The sequence below is a fragment of the Triturus cristatus genome, chromosome 9 (genome assembly GCF_964204655.1).
Source record: "Triturus cristatus chromosome 9, aTriCri1.1, whole genome shotgun sequence".
NCBI classification, from domain to species: Eukaryota; Metazoa; Chordata; class Amphibia; order Caudata; family Salamandridae; genus Triturus; species Triturus cristatus.
Window position 1 is genome coordinate 168,561,490 of NC_140592.1, and position 18,582 is coordinate 168,580,071.

General features: G+C 46.0%; 1 protein-coding gene across 1 annotated transcript in view; it reads right to left on the minus strand.

Moving 5' to 3' along the window:
• The window catches only part of DNAH12 (dynein axonemal heavy chain 12), a 1,449,067-nt gene that overhangs the window by 805,318 nt on the left and 625,167 nt on the right, over nucleotides 1–18,582 (minus strand). Inside the window, exon 42 of the mRNA XM_085624669.1 lies at nucleotides 5,157–5,335. Coding sequence (XP_085480795.1) covers nucleotides 5,157–5,335 — 179 coding nt within the window. The remainder of the gene's footprint in view (nucleotides 1–5,156; nucleotides 5,336–18,582) is intronic.

Sequence of the window (18,582 nt, forward strand, 5' to 3'; positions counted from 1 at the left end):
CTACTCTCGCCATAGATCCTTTAACCTGTGCATTACATGCTTGGGGCCCAGATTGGGAAGTGCAGGTTGATGGTAATTGGCACATAGTGTCTGCATAGTGCAGACCGTGCCTTAATTTATCTCCATGAGGATATAGACAAAGTAAGTCAAAAGATCAGCCAAATTGAGGAGCTTGGTAGAGTTATATTTATGAATTGTGATTTGTCAGAGAACGATCTTCAGTGCAATTATGTATATATAATTTTTTTTTAAAGATTCTTTTGCCAGGAGTGTAAATATCCTCTAGAGCTGAGCTTGGAGGATGGACTTATCACAGGAACATTCAATTCCTTAGAGGATGGACTGATAAAAGAACATTCAATTTGTGGTAATAGTTAAGATGTGTGAGGCAGGCAGACACACTAAATTGCTGCCTTCTAACAGGTTACAGGTAAACTAACTTTGCTTCCCTCTTGGTAACTATGTGATGGTATAACTTCCCCTATTATATATATCTTAGCGGTTTCTACTAATCCGTACTGTGTATAATGTTGGCCTTCGGGAAAAGGTGGCTCACAATTATTCTTTACACTAAAATTTTTGGCCTAAAGTAATCCCCTTTCTGCTTAGGCTCTCCATTTCTTGCTACATGTCAGTACCTTGGCGCTGGGACACTCCAGTGGAATTGCCATGCACTTTCACCCTTATGCATCAAGCCAAAATCCAGTCGGTAAAATACCGATTCGGTAATAGCTCCCGGTATTGTGTGAAAAATACCCAATCCCAATGCATCAACCCAAAACCCGAGCAAATAACGAATCGCTAAATAAATAACCTCGAACATACCGAATCGCTAATACCCAAAATGCTAATTTACCGAATCGCTAAATACCGAATTCGCAATTACCGAAATCACTATTAGCTCCCGGAAATTGCCAATAGCAAATAACGAATCGCACCCCAATGCAACAAAACTCGCTAATAACGAAAATCCCAAAAATCGCTATTTTGCCAGAGCTAAATAAGGGGAATCAAAACCTGGAGGTAAAGTCACAAAAAAAAAAAATAAAAAAAAAAAAAAAAACTTCCTACATGTGCAAATGATTGAGGCAATCACTAAACCCTTAAATGTGGCCCAGGAGACCCTGTTGGCTCCCACAAAATGGCTGCCCTCTACGTGCTTGCAAGGAGGATGCGGATCAATGCAGCAGGACAGCGCAGGAGAAGGGTCCAGGAGCGAGTGTTCAGACTGCGCATAACCCTGCTCGGCCAGAATGAGGACGAGGTGTACCAGAAGTATCGCCTCAATCGCGCTATGATCATGCGCCTGATTGCAGACCTGGAACCATTACTGCAGCACCAGACACACCGGACCAATGCAATCCCTGCGCACGTTCAGGTCCTATGCAGCCTGCACCTACTGGCCTCAGGGAGTTTCCAGGGGGTAATTGCGGTTGCCGGAGGTGTTTCGCAAAGCGCACTGTCACGCTTCTTTAAAAAATTCCTAGATGCCATGCTGACAATGCTCCACAGACACATCAGCTTCCCCACAACCCCACAGCAGTTGGACCGCACCAAACAGGCATTCTACCAGGTGGCACAATTTCCACATGTGATTGGATGCATAGACTGCACGCATATCCCCATATGCCCTCCGTCAGCAAATGAGTACCTTTTCAGGAACCGCAAGTCATACCACTCGATCAACGTGCAGGTTGTGTGCGATGCCAACAACATCATAACGGACCTAGTGGCACAATTCCCAGGGAGCACACACGACTCATACATCTTCCGCAACAGTGGAATGCACAGGCGACTACTCAATGGAGAATTTGGAGAGGGACTCCTGTTAGGTAAGTAGAACTACGCTTCCCCACACCAACACCACACATGTATGTACATCACCAATGCTAAGTCTATGCTTCTATCTTCTAGGTGACAGTGCTTACGCCCTGCGGGAATACATACTAACCCCATACCTAAATCCAGCAACCCCGCAGGAACATCGCTACAACGCTGCACACATCAGCACGAGGAATGTGATAGAGCGGACTTTTGGGATTCTCAAGAGCCGCTTCCGTATCCTCCACAAGACTGGCGGCGCCATGCTATACCAACCAGACACATGCTGTCGAATAATTGCTGTATGTGCAATGCTGCACAACATTGCCACCAGAAGGGGGATACCCATGGAGGTGGACAGGGATGACGACCCCCAGGCTGACCAACCACCCGCCCAACGACGACCGGCACACATCCCAAACACAGCAGAGGGCCATAGGAGGCGGACAGACATAATGCAAAATCATTTTTGACCCTGGGTAAAATGAGACATTACAAGTTGGTGTTGGGTGCAACTGTTTAATGCACAGTAGCACTGAGGATTGTGCAACAGAACTAGCATTGTGAATCATGCTCCGATTGCATAAATGTAAATAAAAGGTTCCTTAAAGTCAGGCCTGTGCAAACACAATAATTGGATGGCCATGGTTGCTCCACCATGGACCTGCAGCATGTCCAAATTTCTAGTGGCGCTTGCCACGTACACCAAGCCTCCGCTCAGGTGCATCCAAACCCTCACCACGGCCTGTCCCCGTGGAGGCACGCGAACTTCGGCGCCTGGTGCTGGCCTCTGCCAGTGACACGCTGCTGACACTGGAGGCAGCCTCACTGGTGTCATCCCCTCCCAATGCTGCAGCACTGCATGTGCTGCTCTGAAGTTGTTCCACAGCAGTGGTGATGTGTCCCAGTGACTTGGCCACATCACCGCAGAAGTGCCCAAGGTCCACCTGCAGGGAGACTGTGCGGCGTGCCAACACAGCGGTGCAGTTGCTGTGCCGTTGTATGGCCTTGGTAGCGGCGGCAGAACGCAACATTAGCTGCCGGTTACTCCTCCTCTGGGACTCATGGCCCTCCCTGATGGCACGGGTGAGCTCACGTACCTCCTCCCTGAGCTGAGCATTGCCATCAGCAACCGCAGTGGTCTGGTCCCTGACCGCCGTGCCCATGTCCCTGACCGCGGAGCCCATGTCGGTGACTGCTGCAGTCATGGCGCGCATCTCCCTCGCTAGGCGCACGATGTTGCAGCTGATGCTAGCCACATGTCTTCCCTGCAGGTTCTGTGTACGCAGCATCCTCTCCTCAATTGCAGAGGTTGTTGGGACATCCTGGTCAGCTGAGGAGACGGAACTGCGACGGGCCCTGTGACGCCGTGCGTGTCTTGAGCCTCCAGGTGGTGCAGCAGGTGGTGTGGATGTGCGCTGCGTGGGTGCCAATTGCGGGGGGGGGTTGCCATCTCCTGCAAGGGCGCAACTTGGTGCCTGTGCCTCTGCGGTATTGTGGCTGTACTAGCTGCAGGCTGTCTTGCTGGTGCCGTTGCTTGTGGCGCAGGTGCTGGTGCCTTGGCTTGTGGCGCAGGTGCCTTGGCTTGTGGCACTGGTGCTGGTGCCGTTGATTGTGGCGCTGGTGGAGGTGGTGCTGGTGGGGTGGCAGGTGTTGGCGGTGCGTGCGCATCCTGCGCAGTCTCCTGGTCTGACTCCACGGGTGTCTCAGATATGATCAGCTGGTCGCTGTCGTCAGAGTCCCCAGGTGATGCATCTGTGTGTGAAACAGTGCATGATTAGTGGGATGATTACACCTACATAGTGTTGTACCCATCAATGTCCCTCTGTGGTCCAACAAATGAACAGTCTACAGCCATGTACAAAATATGTGTTGTGTGCTCAGAGGATTTACGCCTGTACCTGCACTCTGGGCTGACTAGACTACAACTCCCAAGATGCAGTAGTGTCATGTGTGGAGCTGTCTGTGCCAGAGCTGCAGACACAGTGAGATTGGGCTGGGGGCATGGGTATGGATTTACGCTATGCTGGGTGTGGCACAGGCATGCATCTTACCTTGGGCACTTGTGGCTGCGCCGGACGTGTCCATCTGGATCACCCCCACGACGACTTCCCGCTCTATCGTCCCTTCCACAAGGTCCTCCAGGGCTGTGTTGGATGGTGCAGTGCTTGTTCCGCCTCCAGTCCTTCTTGCCTCCCGGAGCCTCTCAGCAATCCTCTCTTTTGCGCGCTTCCGCAGATCATACCACCGTTTTTTAAGGTCGTCGATGCTGCGGCTAGTGACGCCAACCGCATTGACCCTCTCACGGATGCGCTGCCAGATGCGCCGCTTCTCGGTCTCAGGCACCTTGAGGGACAGCTTGCCAAAGAGGCGGTCGTGTTTGCTGGACACTCCCTCGATGAGGTACTCCAGCTCCCTGTCCGAAAACTTCTTCTTGCGCTTGCGTGCAGATTCTGCGCTGGATGGCACTTCCTGCGACATGATGGATGTGTGATGTGAATGGCAGAATCTGTGTGGCCTCACTCTGCACAGCCTGTCCTTCTTTCCAGCTCCTGTCTGCTCCTCTGTCGAGGCTATGTGGGTGGGGCAGCAGTATTTCCTGGTTGGTGATGTCATCAGCCTGTTCCCGGAGCGACGCGGCAATTTGCGATTTCGCTATTACCGATTCGGTAATAGCTAATTCGGTATTACCGAACTCGCTATTAGCCAAATCGGTATTACCGAAATCGCTATTTGCTAGTGAGGCCGTTTGCGTGACCCGCTATTAAGGAATCGGTAAATTTAGCGATTTTTAAGGAATCGCTAAATTTCACCGAATCTGTTGATGCATGCCAATTACCGATTCCTTAATAGCGATTCCTTATTTTTCGCTATTAAGGAATCGGTATTAGTTTGGTTGATGCATATGCCCCTTTATAAATTATTTTCATTTCATTTCTGAGTCTTTAGACAAGATTAGCTCTGGCTCATCAACATTGCGAATCACCTTTCTTACGTATCAAGCAAAACAATCAGCTGCTGCTAAAGCTCTACTGTTTAGTGCTTTATAAAAGAATACAAAATACACCACCTTCATTGGCTAATAAGTCAGTATTTGGCTCTAAATTATTTGCATCTATTCAACATTTTTGGTTTAGTATCGCAACCTCTAAAATGAAATGTTGCCTTGCTATGTCCCATCACACATTACTTGTGGATGGTGGAATATTTAAATCTTTTGTTTAAGCTACTAAAGGCCTACTGATACATCATTAATCAATGCATAAGAGACAGGAGAAACATTTGACAAGACCTCTTCAGATACATAAAAGCTTCCCATTAGTAAAACCTCATACCTGAAAATGACTAGGTTCATTCTGGTTTTATGCGTTTGATTATATTCATCCAGACACTGCTCCACAATATCATTAAAGTGTTTAACACTTGGAATCTCAGTGTAAAGTCGCTCATCCCCTTCAAGGTCAGGATTCATATAGTCTCCAAACAATAGGCTTCGCATGTCTTCTTCGGTTACCTAGGGCATGAAATTAGAGGATTGTAGCTGTAAGTTTCACTCTTATTTTTTGATGGTCATCCTTTTTTAATTAAAAATGGAAGACTATAGATAATCAAAGACTGAAAAGAATGTTTTGTGTTGCTAATAACTCAGAGCATATTTGATAAATCTACCCAACGCTCTCCAAAATGTAAGTTAATCCACATGAGAACAGCTTGCCAAATTTAGTACAGACTGATCAGGAAGAAAAGTTGTACAAGATTGAAAAGATTCTGCATGCAAAATATCACAGGGAAGGTTCAAGTGAGAATGCAAAAATGCTTGAAAATCAGTACAGAATTTTGAATGTACACAGATGTCAAGTCCAGCCAGAGTCAATGGTCTCTGGGTGCCATGTGCACAGGTACATAGTGCAAGACAAATGCAACTAAGGTGATTCCCTACACTGTGCCTGCAGAAGATGGCCAAAGGTTATGCCCTGCGTGTATTGCCAGCAAGGATACTGAGCATGATGTGCTTTATGACATCATCAGTATGTTCATGTAGGAGGGTATGAGCAATGTATCAATGAACTTTGCTTAATGGAAGTTATGGTTCTGTACTTACAGTGGAAAATAATGCGCTCAAAAGAATCAGTAAAATTCCCCATAAAAATTGCAGTTGAAGTGACGTTATGTTTATAATGCAAAATCAAAAAAAAACACTTCAATTCACCAGCAGCTCCCCATTGCATTGCCCATGATCTGGCACATTACGTCACAGATGCCCACAAGTGGTATCATCGATGTCCTCATAGGTGATAACACAGCTCACATCACTGTCCGTATCATCAATGACCACTGAAGGTACTCAATGGTCCCTCATTCCAGGATCCACTGGAAACAACCATTAGCTCTACTTTGCAGTCTATGGGTTCAGCGGCTGAAATCACACAAGCCCTGAGCTGAGTGTGAGAGGAAGCTGAGCTTAATCAAATTCATCAGCGACTAACAGGCTCTTGGCATGCTTCCAAACATGCTCAACATCCCCATCAGCAATGTGGGCTTCCTATCTTTTTTTTTTATTAATTGGGCTGGGGGGGAGGGGGGGTGGGCGGTTCCACTGGAGGCCAAGGTGGCAGCAGGTGTCTGGTACTCTGAATCAGGACCCCCAGCCTTCGACTGGCTTGTCTGTTCTGGAGTGCTGAATTGCTGCCCATGCAATGGTGGAGAAGATATGATGGTGCAGTTTCCAGACTGAGGGGTATAGGTGGCGGTTTGGAGTCAGTGTAACATTATTGAACAATTACTTAACTTCGGTAACATGTTATCTAGTAGAGACACAGTCTACCGGCAGATTCCGTAACTTTGAATTCTCCCTAGGCGGCAGACTGGATTTATATTTATATTTATTTGGTTTAGACTTTAGGTTCAGCATAACATTATTATTTATTTTATTTTATTTATGAAATGCATCTAACCCTTGAAGGAACCTCGGCGCGGAGCACATCAAAGCTAATCTCCTTCATCTACAAGATATTCACAGATATGGAAGCGAAGGCTTAAAGCCTAACATGTAAAAATAGCAAAATTTTTAGCCGATTCCAGAACTTTAAAAACACAGGTTCTTTTCTCAACTGAAGCGGAAAACTATTCCACAGCTTTGCTGCAGCTTCAGGAAAGGCTCTGTCAGCTAAGTGGCTCAGCAGGTTGGGATTTTCAGGGGAACTGCCTTCTCTGATCTTGAAGAATGTCTGGTGGCATGAAGTGATTTTATTTTATATTATGGGCTTAGGCCCACATGCATCAAAGCAAAACCGGTCGCAAACGGGCAGATTCTCAGAATCTGCCCCTTTGCTACCGGTATTTTTGCATTTGGGATGCATGATCCCAAATGCAAAAATCGCAATTTAAGTAATCTCTATCAGGCACATGCATCAAAGGAAAAACCGGTCGCAAACGGGCAGATTCTCAGAATATGCCCCTTTGCAACCGGTATTTTTGCATTTGGGATGCATCATCCCAAATGCAAAATTCACAATTTAAGGAATCTCTAAATTGCGATTACTTAAATTGCGATTGCATTTAAGGAATCTCAATTTGGGATTCCTTAAATGCAATCGCAATTTAAGTAATCGCAATTACTTAAATTGTGAATTTTGCATTTGGGATGATGCATCCCAAATGCATTAAAGTAAAAAAATTAGCGATTTCGCTAATAGGGGAAGCAAATTACCATGAAGTGGAACTTCATGGTAATTTGCAAAAACTTTGAAAAATGCACTTTTGTGCATTTTTCAAAGTTTCATGTTGCGCACACACATGCCCTTAGGGCATGTGTGTGTGCAACATATGTGCACAGATCAATTTCAAGGGTGCAATAGGGTGTCATTCTGATACCCTTGCACCCTTGAAATTGCATGAGCAATTTGCGAGTACCTATTGGTACTTGCAAATTGCTCATGCAATCTCCAGTTCATTCCTATGGGCCTGGAGGCCCATAGGAATGAATGGGACGGCATTCCATAATTGCGACCCGCAATTTGCGAGTCGCAATTAAGGAATGTGTAGGAATCGCAATTTTTATAGCGATTCCTACATGCATAGGCTTTTGCAATTCCTTAATTGCGATTCCTTAATAATCGCAATTAAGGAATCGCAAAAGTCTACGTTGATGCATGTGCCAGTAAATTGTGATTACCATTGCATTTAAGGAATCGCACATTGAGATTCCTTAAATGCAATGCATTAAAGTAAAGAAACTAGCGATTTCGCTAATAGGGGGAGCAGATTACCATGAAGTTGAACTTCATAGTAATTTGCAAAAACTTTGAAAAATGCACTAAATGCATTTTTCAAAGTTCCATTTTACACACACACATGCCCTTGGGGCATGTGTGTGTGCAAGATGTACTCATATGCAGATTTCAGGGGTGCATCAGGGTGTCCTTTTGACACCCTGGCACCCTTGAAATTGCTTTCTCAATTTGCGATTCTCTAATTGAGAATCGCAAATTGAGAATGTCTTCCCATTCATTCCTATGGGCCTCTAGGCCCATAGGAATGAATGGGGAGGTATTAATTAATTGCGAGTCGCAATTTGCGAGTCTCAATTAAGGAATGTTTAGAAATCGCTATTTTTTAAGCGATTTCTACATGCATAGCCTTTTGCTATTCCTTATTAGCGAATCCTTATTTTTCGCTAATAAAGAATCGCAAATGGCATTGTTGATGCATGTGCCAGTAGGTCTCTTATCGTAGCGTGTTTTGTGCACTAGACATAGAGATTTAAATTTTCTCCTCTGGCTTACCTGCTGCCAGTACAATTTCTGCAAAGCCCAAGAAATCAATTCAAATGTCTTTATATTTAAAATCATTCTGAATGTGGCATTTCGAACCATCTGTAGTTTGTTCAATGATTTTGCAGGCAGGCCCAAGTAAGCAGAATTACAATAATCTAATTTTGGATTGCATTCATATTTTGTTCATTCCTGTTTGTTTTCTATTTAACTTCAGTCGGTTTTAAGGCATCCAGGGGAGGTAACATAGACCCCTGTGGGATGTCACAGATCAGAGATCTATTGATCAATATTTATAGTCCAAACTTGACATGAAGGGACCGATGTGACAAAAAACAGTGGAACCAATTTAAAGCAGTACCTACATCAAATGCTGCAGACAGATCTAAACATATCAGGGCCATTGGGATGTTCTCATCCTCAGATAGCTGTGAATCGTCAATACTGCAGTGATTAAACTTTTTGTTCTGCACCCAGCACAAAAACATGCCTGAGTGATTGTATCAATGACTGGGAATTCACAAATGTGGATAACTTGTTACAAACTGTTCACTCAAGGGTTTAGCTAAAATGACAGCTGTGACACTGGTCTATAGGTTTCCATGTGCCCAGTCTAATGACTGTTGTTTTTGTTTTAATCGTAAGATCTGAGCGTTCTTTAATTTAGTAGGTACAATATCAGAGCTCAGAGATGAATTAATACTAGTATGAACAGCCTGACAATAGAGTAATAAAATATCTTTATGTATTCTGACTGGGGCAACATTCACTCCTGAATCCAATGGCCAAGTGGTAATTGATCAACACCATGCAGTCTTTTCCATGTGAACCTCCTGGTTGCTTGGAGGATGATTACTCCATAACTTGGAGGTTGTTTTAATTATTTAATGACTTGAAAAAAAGCGTCAGTGGCATTTGGTGCATTTAAGATTCTCTATGAATAATTAGCTGAGGCTCTCATTAGATTTCAGGCCTGGAAGCAGAGAAACACACTGTCATGTACAATTGAAGTTATCTGATGGAAGCAATCTCCTCAGGCCGCTCCTACAGGTGACATAGGTGAAGTGCCCAGGGAAGTGTTGGCGGTATAAATGCTTGGAACCTGATGGGGTGAAGAAGAGAGCTGGACCACTGGAGTAGCTGCAGACGGGGAGTGCTTCAGGTGGGCAGGGTAGACGAAGGAGGTGCTGCTTACCTGGGTCAGCAGAGGCCTGCTTCTCTGAACATCAGAGACAGGAAGGTCATCTTGGTTGAAGCCGCCCAGGGGATGCACTCCGCCTTTGGCCACCTATTTATAATATAGCTAGTCTGAAGCACTGTATTGATTGTAGGCCATTGCAACAAAAGAGAAATGAAAGGGGGACTTCAACTTAAAAGGAATAGCCAAGAGAGACAAAATGGAGGAGCCGCCTGAGGGAGAACTGTGATGTTGGTATTGACTACGAAGGACTATAGAGACTGAATCCTGAAAGAAGCGATCAAGTGCAAATAATTCACAATGTGCTGTTCTCTCCTGATCTTCACAACTGCAGTAGTGTTTTAATAATAAGAAAATAGTGGTTCATTTAGATGGGTTTAAGTCATCCTGAGTAGCTTGCATTAATATTATTTCGGATTTGCAGAAAGCAAGTGCACTTTTATTTGACGTGAATGAGCATTCTCCATGTGCATGTGTTTCTTTGTGTGCTTTTCCATTTCAGAAAATCAGCAAAATAGAAACCTCATTTGTGGTGATGTTTCTTTTTATAAAATATCACTAATAATTTGTGTTCTGTCGAGGAAGCAATAACAACATGCAGGATGTTACTGTCTTTGTATCATTCAGTGTCCTTTGCACAAGTCTCTTTAAAGGACCATTCATTTGTTGAACTACCTATGACATTTTTGTCTAATTATAAACATTACATCATTTCCTTGATTTCCTATGCACATCTGTTTACTAACATGCAGTAAAGTAGGTGTTTGCTACTGTATCTTAATTAATGTATTGTGTGTATCTTAAAAGTGATTGGTTAATTTGAATGGAACTATTTTGAATCTAGCCATATTATGTTATGTCAGACAATTCTGAGTGAGTGGCTTTTTTGTCTAAACCCCTATAAAAGATGATGTTTTGGAGAGATGTTCTAGACCTTTTGCACATGCTTAGAGAGCAGACTCTAGGTAAGTCTGTTTACTTACTTTATACTTAATCTTTTTGGCACATACTTAGGAGGCGGGCTATGTGGGTCCTCTTGCTTAGCTATACTATGGTTCTCACTGATATTTGCTTAAGAGATTTACCTTTGGTCACTATATGATGTTGACTCCACATAATTTAATTAATGATATTTTGCCTTCTGGAATTATCCTAATTTTAAATAAACCTTTGGTTTTGACATGAAATCTTTCTTTGTAGAGGTTTTAGGCCCTTGTGTCAGCTCCCTCTACGACAGTTCTCCTGTCCAGCTTGCCCACTACCCTCTGCTGCCTTCTGTTGTGCCTCCTCTGCTAGCTTTTTGCTCCTTTTCTGCTTGTTTTTCTGCCTTTTCTGCTTCTTTTCTGTACTCTATTCTGCCTTTTTCTGCCTCTGCTCCTTTTCTGCTCCTTGTTTTGCCTCTCTGCTCCTTTTTCTGCTCCTTGTTCTGCCTCTCTGCTCCTTTTTTGCTTGTTCTTCTGCCTCTCTGTTCCATTTTCTGCTCTTTTCTTCCCTCTGCCTGCTGTTTCCCTCCTCCCGCCATCCAGCACTCCGCCCTAACCCAGGACCTACTTAATAGAGGCCACAGCGCGACCCCATTGAGCAGGTCCTCGTACCAGCTCTCCCTGTGAAAGGTCTTCTGTCCAGCTTGCCTGCAGTCCACTACCCTTCGCTGCCTTCCGTTGTGCCTCTTCTGCTCACTTTCTACTCCTTCCTGGTCGTTTCTGCTCCTTTTCTGCACTCTCTCCTGCCTTTTCTGCTTGTTTTTCTGCTTCTTTGCTCCTTTTTAGGTCTCGCCTGACCCAGCGCATGCGCTGGTCTGGCGAGACTTATTGAGAGGGCTCCAAAAAGTGCTACCAGGCCAGCATAGAGCTACAGTGCATGTGCGCGGGCACGTGCGCCACACTTTACCGCGATTACTTTCACTTTCGCAGCCGCACGGCCACTTTGCATAGGTCTCGCTTTTGGGACCTTATAAGTATTTAGTTATACAACTGTTTCATAGCTAAACACTTATAAGGTCCCAAAGGCAAGACCTATTGGCTATGCCAATGCTTGTTCTGCTTGTTATTCTGCCTCTCTGCTCCTTTTCCTGCTCATTTCTCTGCCTCTCTGCTCCTTTTTCTGCCTCCCTGTTCCTTTTGCTGCTTGTTTCTCTGCATTTCTGCTTTTTCTGCTCATTCTTCTAACTCTCTGATCCTTTTTCTGCCTCTCTGCTTCTTTTTCTGATGGTCCTTTTGCTTCTCTGCTCCTTTCTCTGCTCCTTTTTCTGCCTCTCTGCTCTCTTCTCTGCTCTTTTCTTCCCTCTTTACACCGTTTCCCTCCCCTGGCTACCCAGCAACCCCAGAACCTACTTAATGGAGGCTGCAGCGCAACCCCACTGAGCAGGTCCTTGTGTCAGGCCCCCCTGTGACAGTTCTCCTGTCCAGCTTACCCGCAGTCTGCTATTCTCTGCTGCCATCTGATGTGCCCCCTTTGCTCACTTTCTGCTCCCTTTCTACCTTTTCTGCTCCTTTTCTGCACTCTTTTCTGCTCATTTGTCAGCCTTTCTGCTCCTTTTTCCGCTAGTTATTCTGCCTCTCTGCTCCTTTTTCTGCTTGTTTCTCTAGCTCCCTCCTCCTTTTTCTGCTTCTCTGTTACTTTTGCTGCTTGTTTCTCTACATTTCGGCTTTTTCTGCTCATTCTTCTAACTATCTGATTCTTTTTCTGCCTCTCTGCTTCTTTTCTGCTCGTTCTTCTGCCTCTCTGCTCCTTTCTCTGCTCCTTTTTCTGCCTCTCTTCCCACTTCTCTGCTCTTTTGTTGCCTCTTTATACTGTTTTCCTCCCCCCAACGACATGCACCCCGCCCTCCCCCAGAACCTACTTAATGGAGGCCGCAGCGCAACCCTGCTGAGCAGGTCTTCGTGCCAGGTCCCCCTGTGACAGTTCTCCTGTCCAGCTTACCCGCAGTATGCTACCTTCTGCTGCCTTCTATTTTACTCCCTTTACTCCCTTTCTGTTCCTTTTCTGCCTTTTCTTCTCCTTTTCTGCACTGTTTCCTGCTCATTTTTCAGGCGCTCTGCTCCTGTTTCTACACATTTTTCTGCCTCTTAGCTCCTTTTTCTTTTCATTCTTCTGCCACTCTGCCCCCTTTTCTGCTTGTTTTTCTGCCCCTCTGCACCTTTTCTGCTCCTTTTTCTGCCTCTCTGCTCCTTTTTCTGTTTGTTTTTCTACCTCTCTGCTCTTTTCTGCTCTTTTCTTCCCTTTTCGGGGGGGGGGGCAAATGGTGCATTTTCAAGCAAATTTGAGAAAGCAAGAAGGTTAATAAAGCAATTGTGAGCATGTAGATATGACATCAATACAGTGGTTTCATATGATAATGACGTAAGTAGCTTTAGTCACATCATATCTAGAGGGCAATGTGCAATCAAAGCTGTCGAAAACTACCAAGAGTTGCACTGGGATTTGGTATGTATCAACACCCAAACATATAAACATGACATACACCATGCCACACAAACTGCCTTTATTCACTAAATATTCCCCATAATGAGCCTTTTTAATGCCACAGAATGTACTGAACCATACCACAGAATTTCCTCCCGTAATGCAACTTATTTCCAGTACCTTAGTTACAAAGATAGTGAGTAGTTCTTGGGTCACAGAAAGTTGACCTTGACATAACATTCGACAGATGTAGGAAATACAAGCTGAAAATACGTAAATGGGAGATGCAGGATTGAGTCGGTTTCCCACCTTTTATTTGAATGTCCTGCATATAAAGCTCCTCGCCTCAGGTGGCTGAAACCCCTATGTAAAGAGCGAGGCACAAGACAATGTAGTGAGGCTCTCCGTATTTTAAAATCCGACACACGCCCTTTATTCGCCTGTGGTATGGCGAAGTTCTTAAATTGGGCATGGTCGATCAGATCAAAAAGGCTTTTGTATGTTGTTTAATTATGGTTTTAAAAATTGGAATTTTTATGTAATTTATCAATGCCATTCGTATCTTGAACCTGCATAATTGTTTTCGTATGAATTGGCCTTTTATTTTCTTTTTAAAAATAGATGTATTGTATTGCTTTTAAAGATATGTTTTATATCGAAATAAAGCCAACTTTGACTGACTGACTGGCTCTAAAAGTAATGTGGAGAAAGGGGTCTGTGCATTAGTATCTGGTGTATTTGTTTGTTCAGACTGTTAGTTTGCAGCTCTTTGATGACACTTCATAGCTCACCATGCTAGATTGTGATTGTAACTGATGAACTGCACAGTAACAAAAGGATCTCTGTGACAAAAGCAGTGCCCACTGAGCATTGCAAATAAAATACTGTTCTGTGATATCCATAGTACATTCTTTGCATAAGGCAAAGGCCCCCTTTGCATTAATCATTTCCTCTCCAAAATAGAGCTGCAACCCTTGGATAGTTGGAAGATAATGATTGACCGTCTGGTAGGGAGAGTGTTTTTGCCGTAGATATAAAGGATTGTGGAACATTTAGGGGCAATATCTTTACGGTGCATATAACTATTCTCGCGTTGCCTGTAAGTCCTGGCACAATGGTTGCGAAACCTACCCCAGATTTTTCCTCAATGTCTTGTTCAGGTTTAAATATGGGAGTGTCTGATGAGTGTTGCCCACATAATAATTTCCTTAGTTGGAATGTGGGTGGTTTGGGATCAAAAGTCCAAATTGAGGGCTGGCAATCTATCATCACAGACTATGCTATAATATTGATTCAGGAAACCTGGGAGGTGAACAAGGTGGTATTTGATGGTTATATGTGGTTTTGCCTGTGCCCTTGCTAAAGGTGGGTTAGCAGCCTGGTTTAAAGTCAGTCATGGCTGCTCATTCTTACTTACTCATTGCCTCAGATCTGGGTGAGGTCCAGCTGTTTAATTTCTGCGGGGGTGGGAAATTCAGGGTTTACATGGTAAATTTTAATAACAATAATTTCTCAAGTAAGGGTAGCTCCAATTTTCATGGTTTGTTTTCTCTGATTGATTCACTAGCTGAAAAGGAGACACTCAGAGAAAGACCCTTTAATTTGCTTCTGGCAGACGTTTTTAATGCTGGGTTTTCTGCCCTTTCTATCGCCATCAATTTTTGATCCCCTCTCTTTGGAAGTCAACCTTAACACCATGGATGCCAGGTGCCGTGCCTTGTATCCCGTCTTGGCTTACTGAATCTTACTAAATGTGGACCCAAATTAATCTTTCTCAGTTATCCCAACATTAACAGAGAGGGGCTCTGGGACAACGACAGACTGTTAGACCTGTCAGCCCTTTGGGTGGTCCCCCCTCATCATTATTTATTTTGTCCCACTTTTGCCTCAAACCCTGTTATAATTTTTCCTTTTTGGGAACCACCAGACTTTTTACTGTTGATGCAGGGTCAGGGAGCCATTTTCCCTACCACTGGAACTTCTGTCTGAGGACCTGAGACACAAAATGGTGGCCACCCATTGTCACGTGTGACATAACCAGAACCCACTGGAGGTTTCTAGAACCTCCTGGAACATTCTAGAATCCTGTGATAGTGGGAGGCAGTTTAGAATGTTGGGAGGCCATCTCAGAGTGGCAGTTGGCAACTGACTGGAGAAGAGAGAGGACAGAGATAGAAGGAGGTCGGAGTAAGGCAGCAGAGGTGGAAACCAGTGCTTGGAGTGGGGTCCAGAAACCCACCCTTGATGCTAGTCCCTACTGACCAAGCCCAGCCTAAAGCCCTGTGTGGGACCAAGACCAGAAGAACCATCTTAAGGATCTGAACTTTTGGAACAGGCCTTAAAGAAGAAGAACAGCAAGCTCCTGACCTGTTCAGCAGTGTCCTCCTGGAGTCCTGACGTCGAGAAGCCTGGAGACCTGGGACCTGAGGTAGAGAAGCGGCGCTGACAGAAAGCAGACGTCGTACCCGGAGCCGCCAGAGGTCGAGTGAGGGCGCCGACGGAGGTCGTGGAGAGGCACCGGAGGTCGAGTAAGGAGTCACCCGAGGTCGAGTGAGGGCGCCGACGGAGGTCGTGGAGAGGCGCCGGAGGTCAAGTCGGGAGTCACCTGAGGTCGAGGTGAGGCGTCGACGGGGGAGTGAAGGCCGCCCACCGGAGTCGCCGAAAACGGAGGTGAAGCGCGACGGAGGTCGGGAGTGGAGATCACACTCCAGAGACACCCGGAAGCGGGGAGACCGAGTCCCTGCGACGCCGGAAGGCGACATCGAGTCGAGGCCACCCAGCGACATCGAGTCGAGACCGCCCAGCGACATCGAGCCGAGACCGCCCAGCGACATGGAGCCGAGGCCGCCCAGCGACATCGAGTCGAGACCACCCAGCGACATCGAGTCGAGACCACCCAGCGACATCGAGTCGAGACCGCCCAGCGACATCGAGTCGAGGCCGCCCAACGACATCGATCCGGAGCCGCCTCACGGCGTCGACACGGCGCCGAGCGGAGCCGATCATCGTGAAAAGGACAGTAAGTGGTAGAGGGGGCGTCTGAGGCCCCGTGGAGCCCTAAAAGACCATCCTAGGGGTTAAAGGGGTGTTAGGACCAACCTGGGAGTGCCAGGGGTGAACTGAGACTGGTACAGTGACCTCCGTAAAGAGCTGTGTAGTTTGGAGGGCCAGATCTTTAGGTTACCCTTGTTCTGCCTCAGCTTAGGCCCCAGCCTTGACCAATCTAGGTGGGACACCCCCCATGCCATCCAACTGACCATAAGCTGTGTATGGGCAAAGTAAGACCAAGTGACCTCATGAAAATGATCTGATCTGTAATTGTCATTGATTGTTTTACCTTATTTATTGAAGGTGCTTTATTTATTGACTTCCACTAATTTATTCTTGCACTGTATTGATTGTCTGACTGTATTTATTTGCCGTCTGTATTTATTGCACATCTATTTATTCTTTGCTTAATGATGACCTGAACCTATTTGTGGAAATTCAGAAGTAGTATTATTTATTTGACCTGCTCTTTTGAAGGAACATCCTATTGTATTGTATTTATGTTATGAAACCTGCAACTAAGAGAAAATAAGATAAAGACATATATATTTTCAACTTGACTTCCATAATTTTTACGGTGTAGTGTCGTTTTTGGAACAGATGAACGCATGGTTATTGTGAGGGTATGACGTACGCTTAACACGGTGCCTGACCCCCAACCGCTCGAGCCAAGCTACCATTGTGCTGGGAACCTGGTGACTGCTAACCCGGTTGCCCGGTTTCCAACATAAAATTGGTGTTCAGTGGTGGGATAGAGCTGTGCTTGCGTCTACTCGACAATAACTTTGGGTAGTCCATAGGCCTACACCGGGAGTTTTCTCCAAGCGGACTTCCTAATTTCGAGTTTTGTTTTTTCCAAATTTACTTCTGGTGGTGGGAGGAGGTATTACAAAAGGTACCCCCCTGCATAGCTTCTGTAAGCAACTGTCTTCTATCCTGAGTGGGCAAAATGGAGTTTGTGTTGGAGGATGTGGAAACTTACACTGTGACCCAACTCAGAGAGGTTTGTCAGCGAGAGGGGGTGTTTTGTCCCCAAGGTGCGAAGAAGGGTGAGCTCCAGACCAGCTTGAGGGCTTGGGGGGAGGCACGACGAGAAAGTAAGGTTGAGAAGGAGGATAGGGATGGAGAGCCTGACAGCGAGGGGGCTGGTTTGTACCAACCTGAGGTGGGGAACCTAGTAGCGGGGCCCAGAACACTTTCAAGGAAGGGCAGCAGTGTCTCTAGCAACGGCTTATTAGAAGCAGAATTCACTGACCGGAGGGAGAAAAGACAGCTCACATGGGAGTTGGCGAAGCTGGAGAAAAAAAAGGAGGAACGGAGGATGGCTCACGAGTTGAGGCTCAGGGAGATAGATCTCCAGATCCTATGGGTCGGGGCACACACTGTTCCTAATGGTGGCAGCGAAGAAAGAGAAATCACCAGGGAACCCAAACCCTATCTGCCAAAAGACATAGTAGCCAGCTATAGTGCGGGAGATGACATCGCCAAGTGGCTAGCGGCCTATGAGGTCTCTTTAAGAGTCCATGGGGTTCCAGAGAAATATTGGGGAGGGGGATTGTATAAATACATGCGCCTCCAGCTGGCAGGGATACATTCTTGGCCCTGGAGCAGGATGAGCAGACCCACTACCCCACCATGAAAGTGGCGCTCGTGAGGAAGTTTGGACTAACACCCGAGAAGTACAGACAGAAGTTCCGGGGTAGCCACAAACTGGGCACACAGAATTGGGTGGATTTCCTGGACTGTGCAAAGAAGGCATTAGAGGGTTGGATACAGGGCAGTGAGGTGAGGGACTACGAGGGGTTGTTTGATTTGATGTTGAAGGAACACCTGCTCGAAAAATGTTTCCCTGAACTGCATCAACACCTGGTGGATAGCAAGCTGACCAATCCCCGGAAGCTTGCTGAGGAGGCGGACATTTGGGCTAGTACCCGGGTGTCCACATGGGGGACTGGAGGGGACACCCAAAAGACCGGACAGGGCGCCCCCAGAAGAAAGAGGGAGGGGAAAAGAAAACGGAGTTCTCTAAAGGCCCCCAAAATAGTTTCCAAGGGAAGGGAACGGGATTCACCCCTAGGGCTAACCCACCCAGAAACCCTAATCCTGGCCAGAGTCAGCAGCCAAGGGTTGTCCATTGCTTCGAGTGCGGTGGTGTCGGACACTATAAGGGAGATGTGAAGTGCCCGAAAAGACCACCCCCTCCCATCGGAGGAAAGGCCCCCGGAGTAGCTAGTGTAGTGCTCGGGGAGGAGATGCCTTTAGATAAGGGAAGGGAGTGGGTGGGTGTCACTTTAGTGTCCCTGGGAGAACGGGAGATGGTTCCTAAGATCCAGGTGC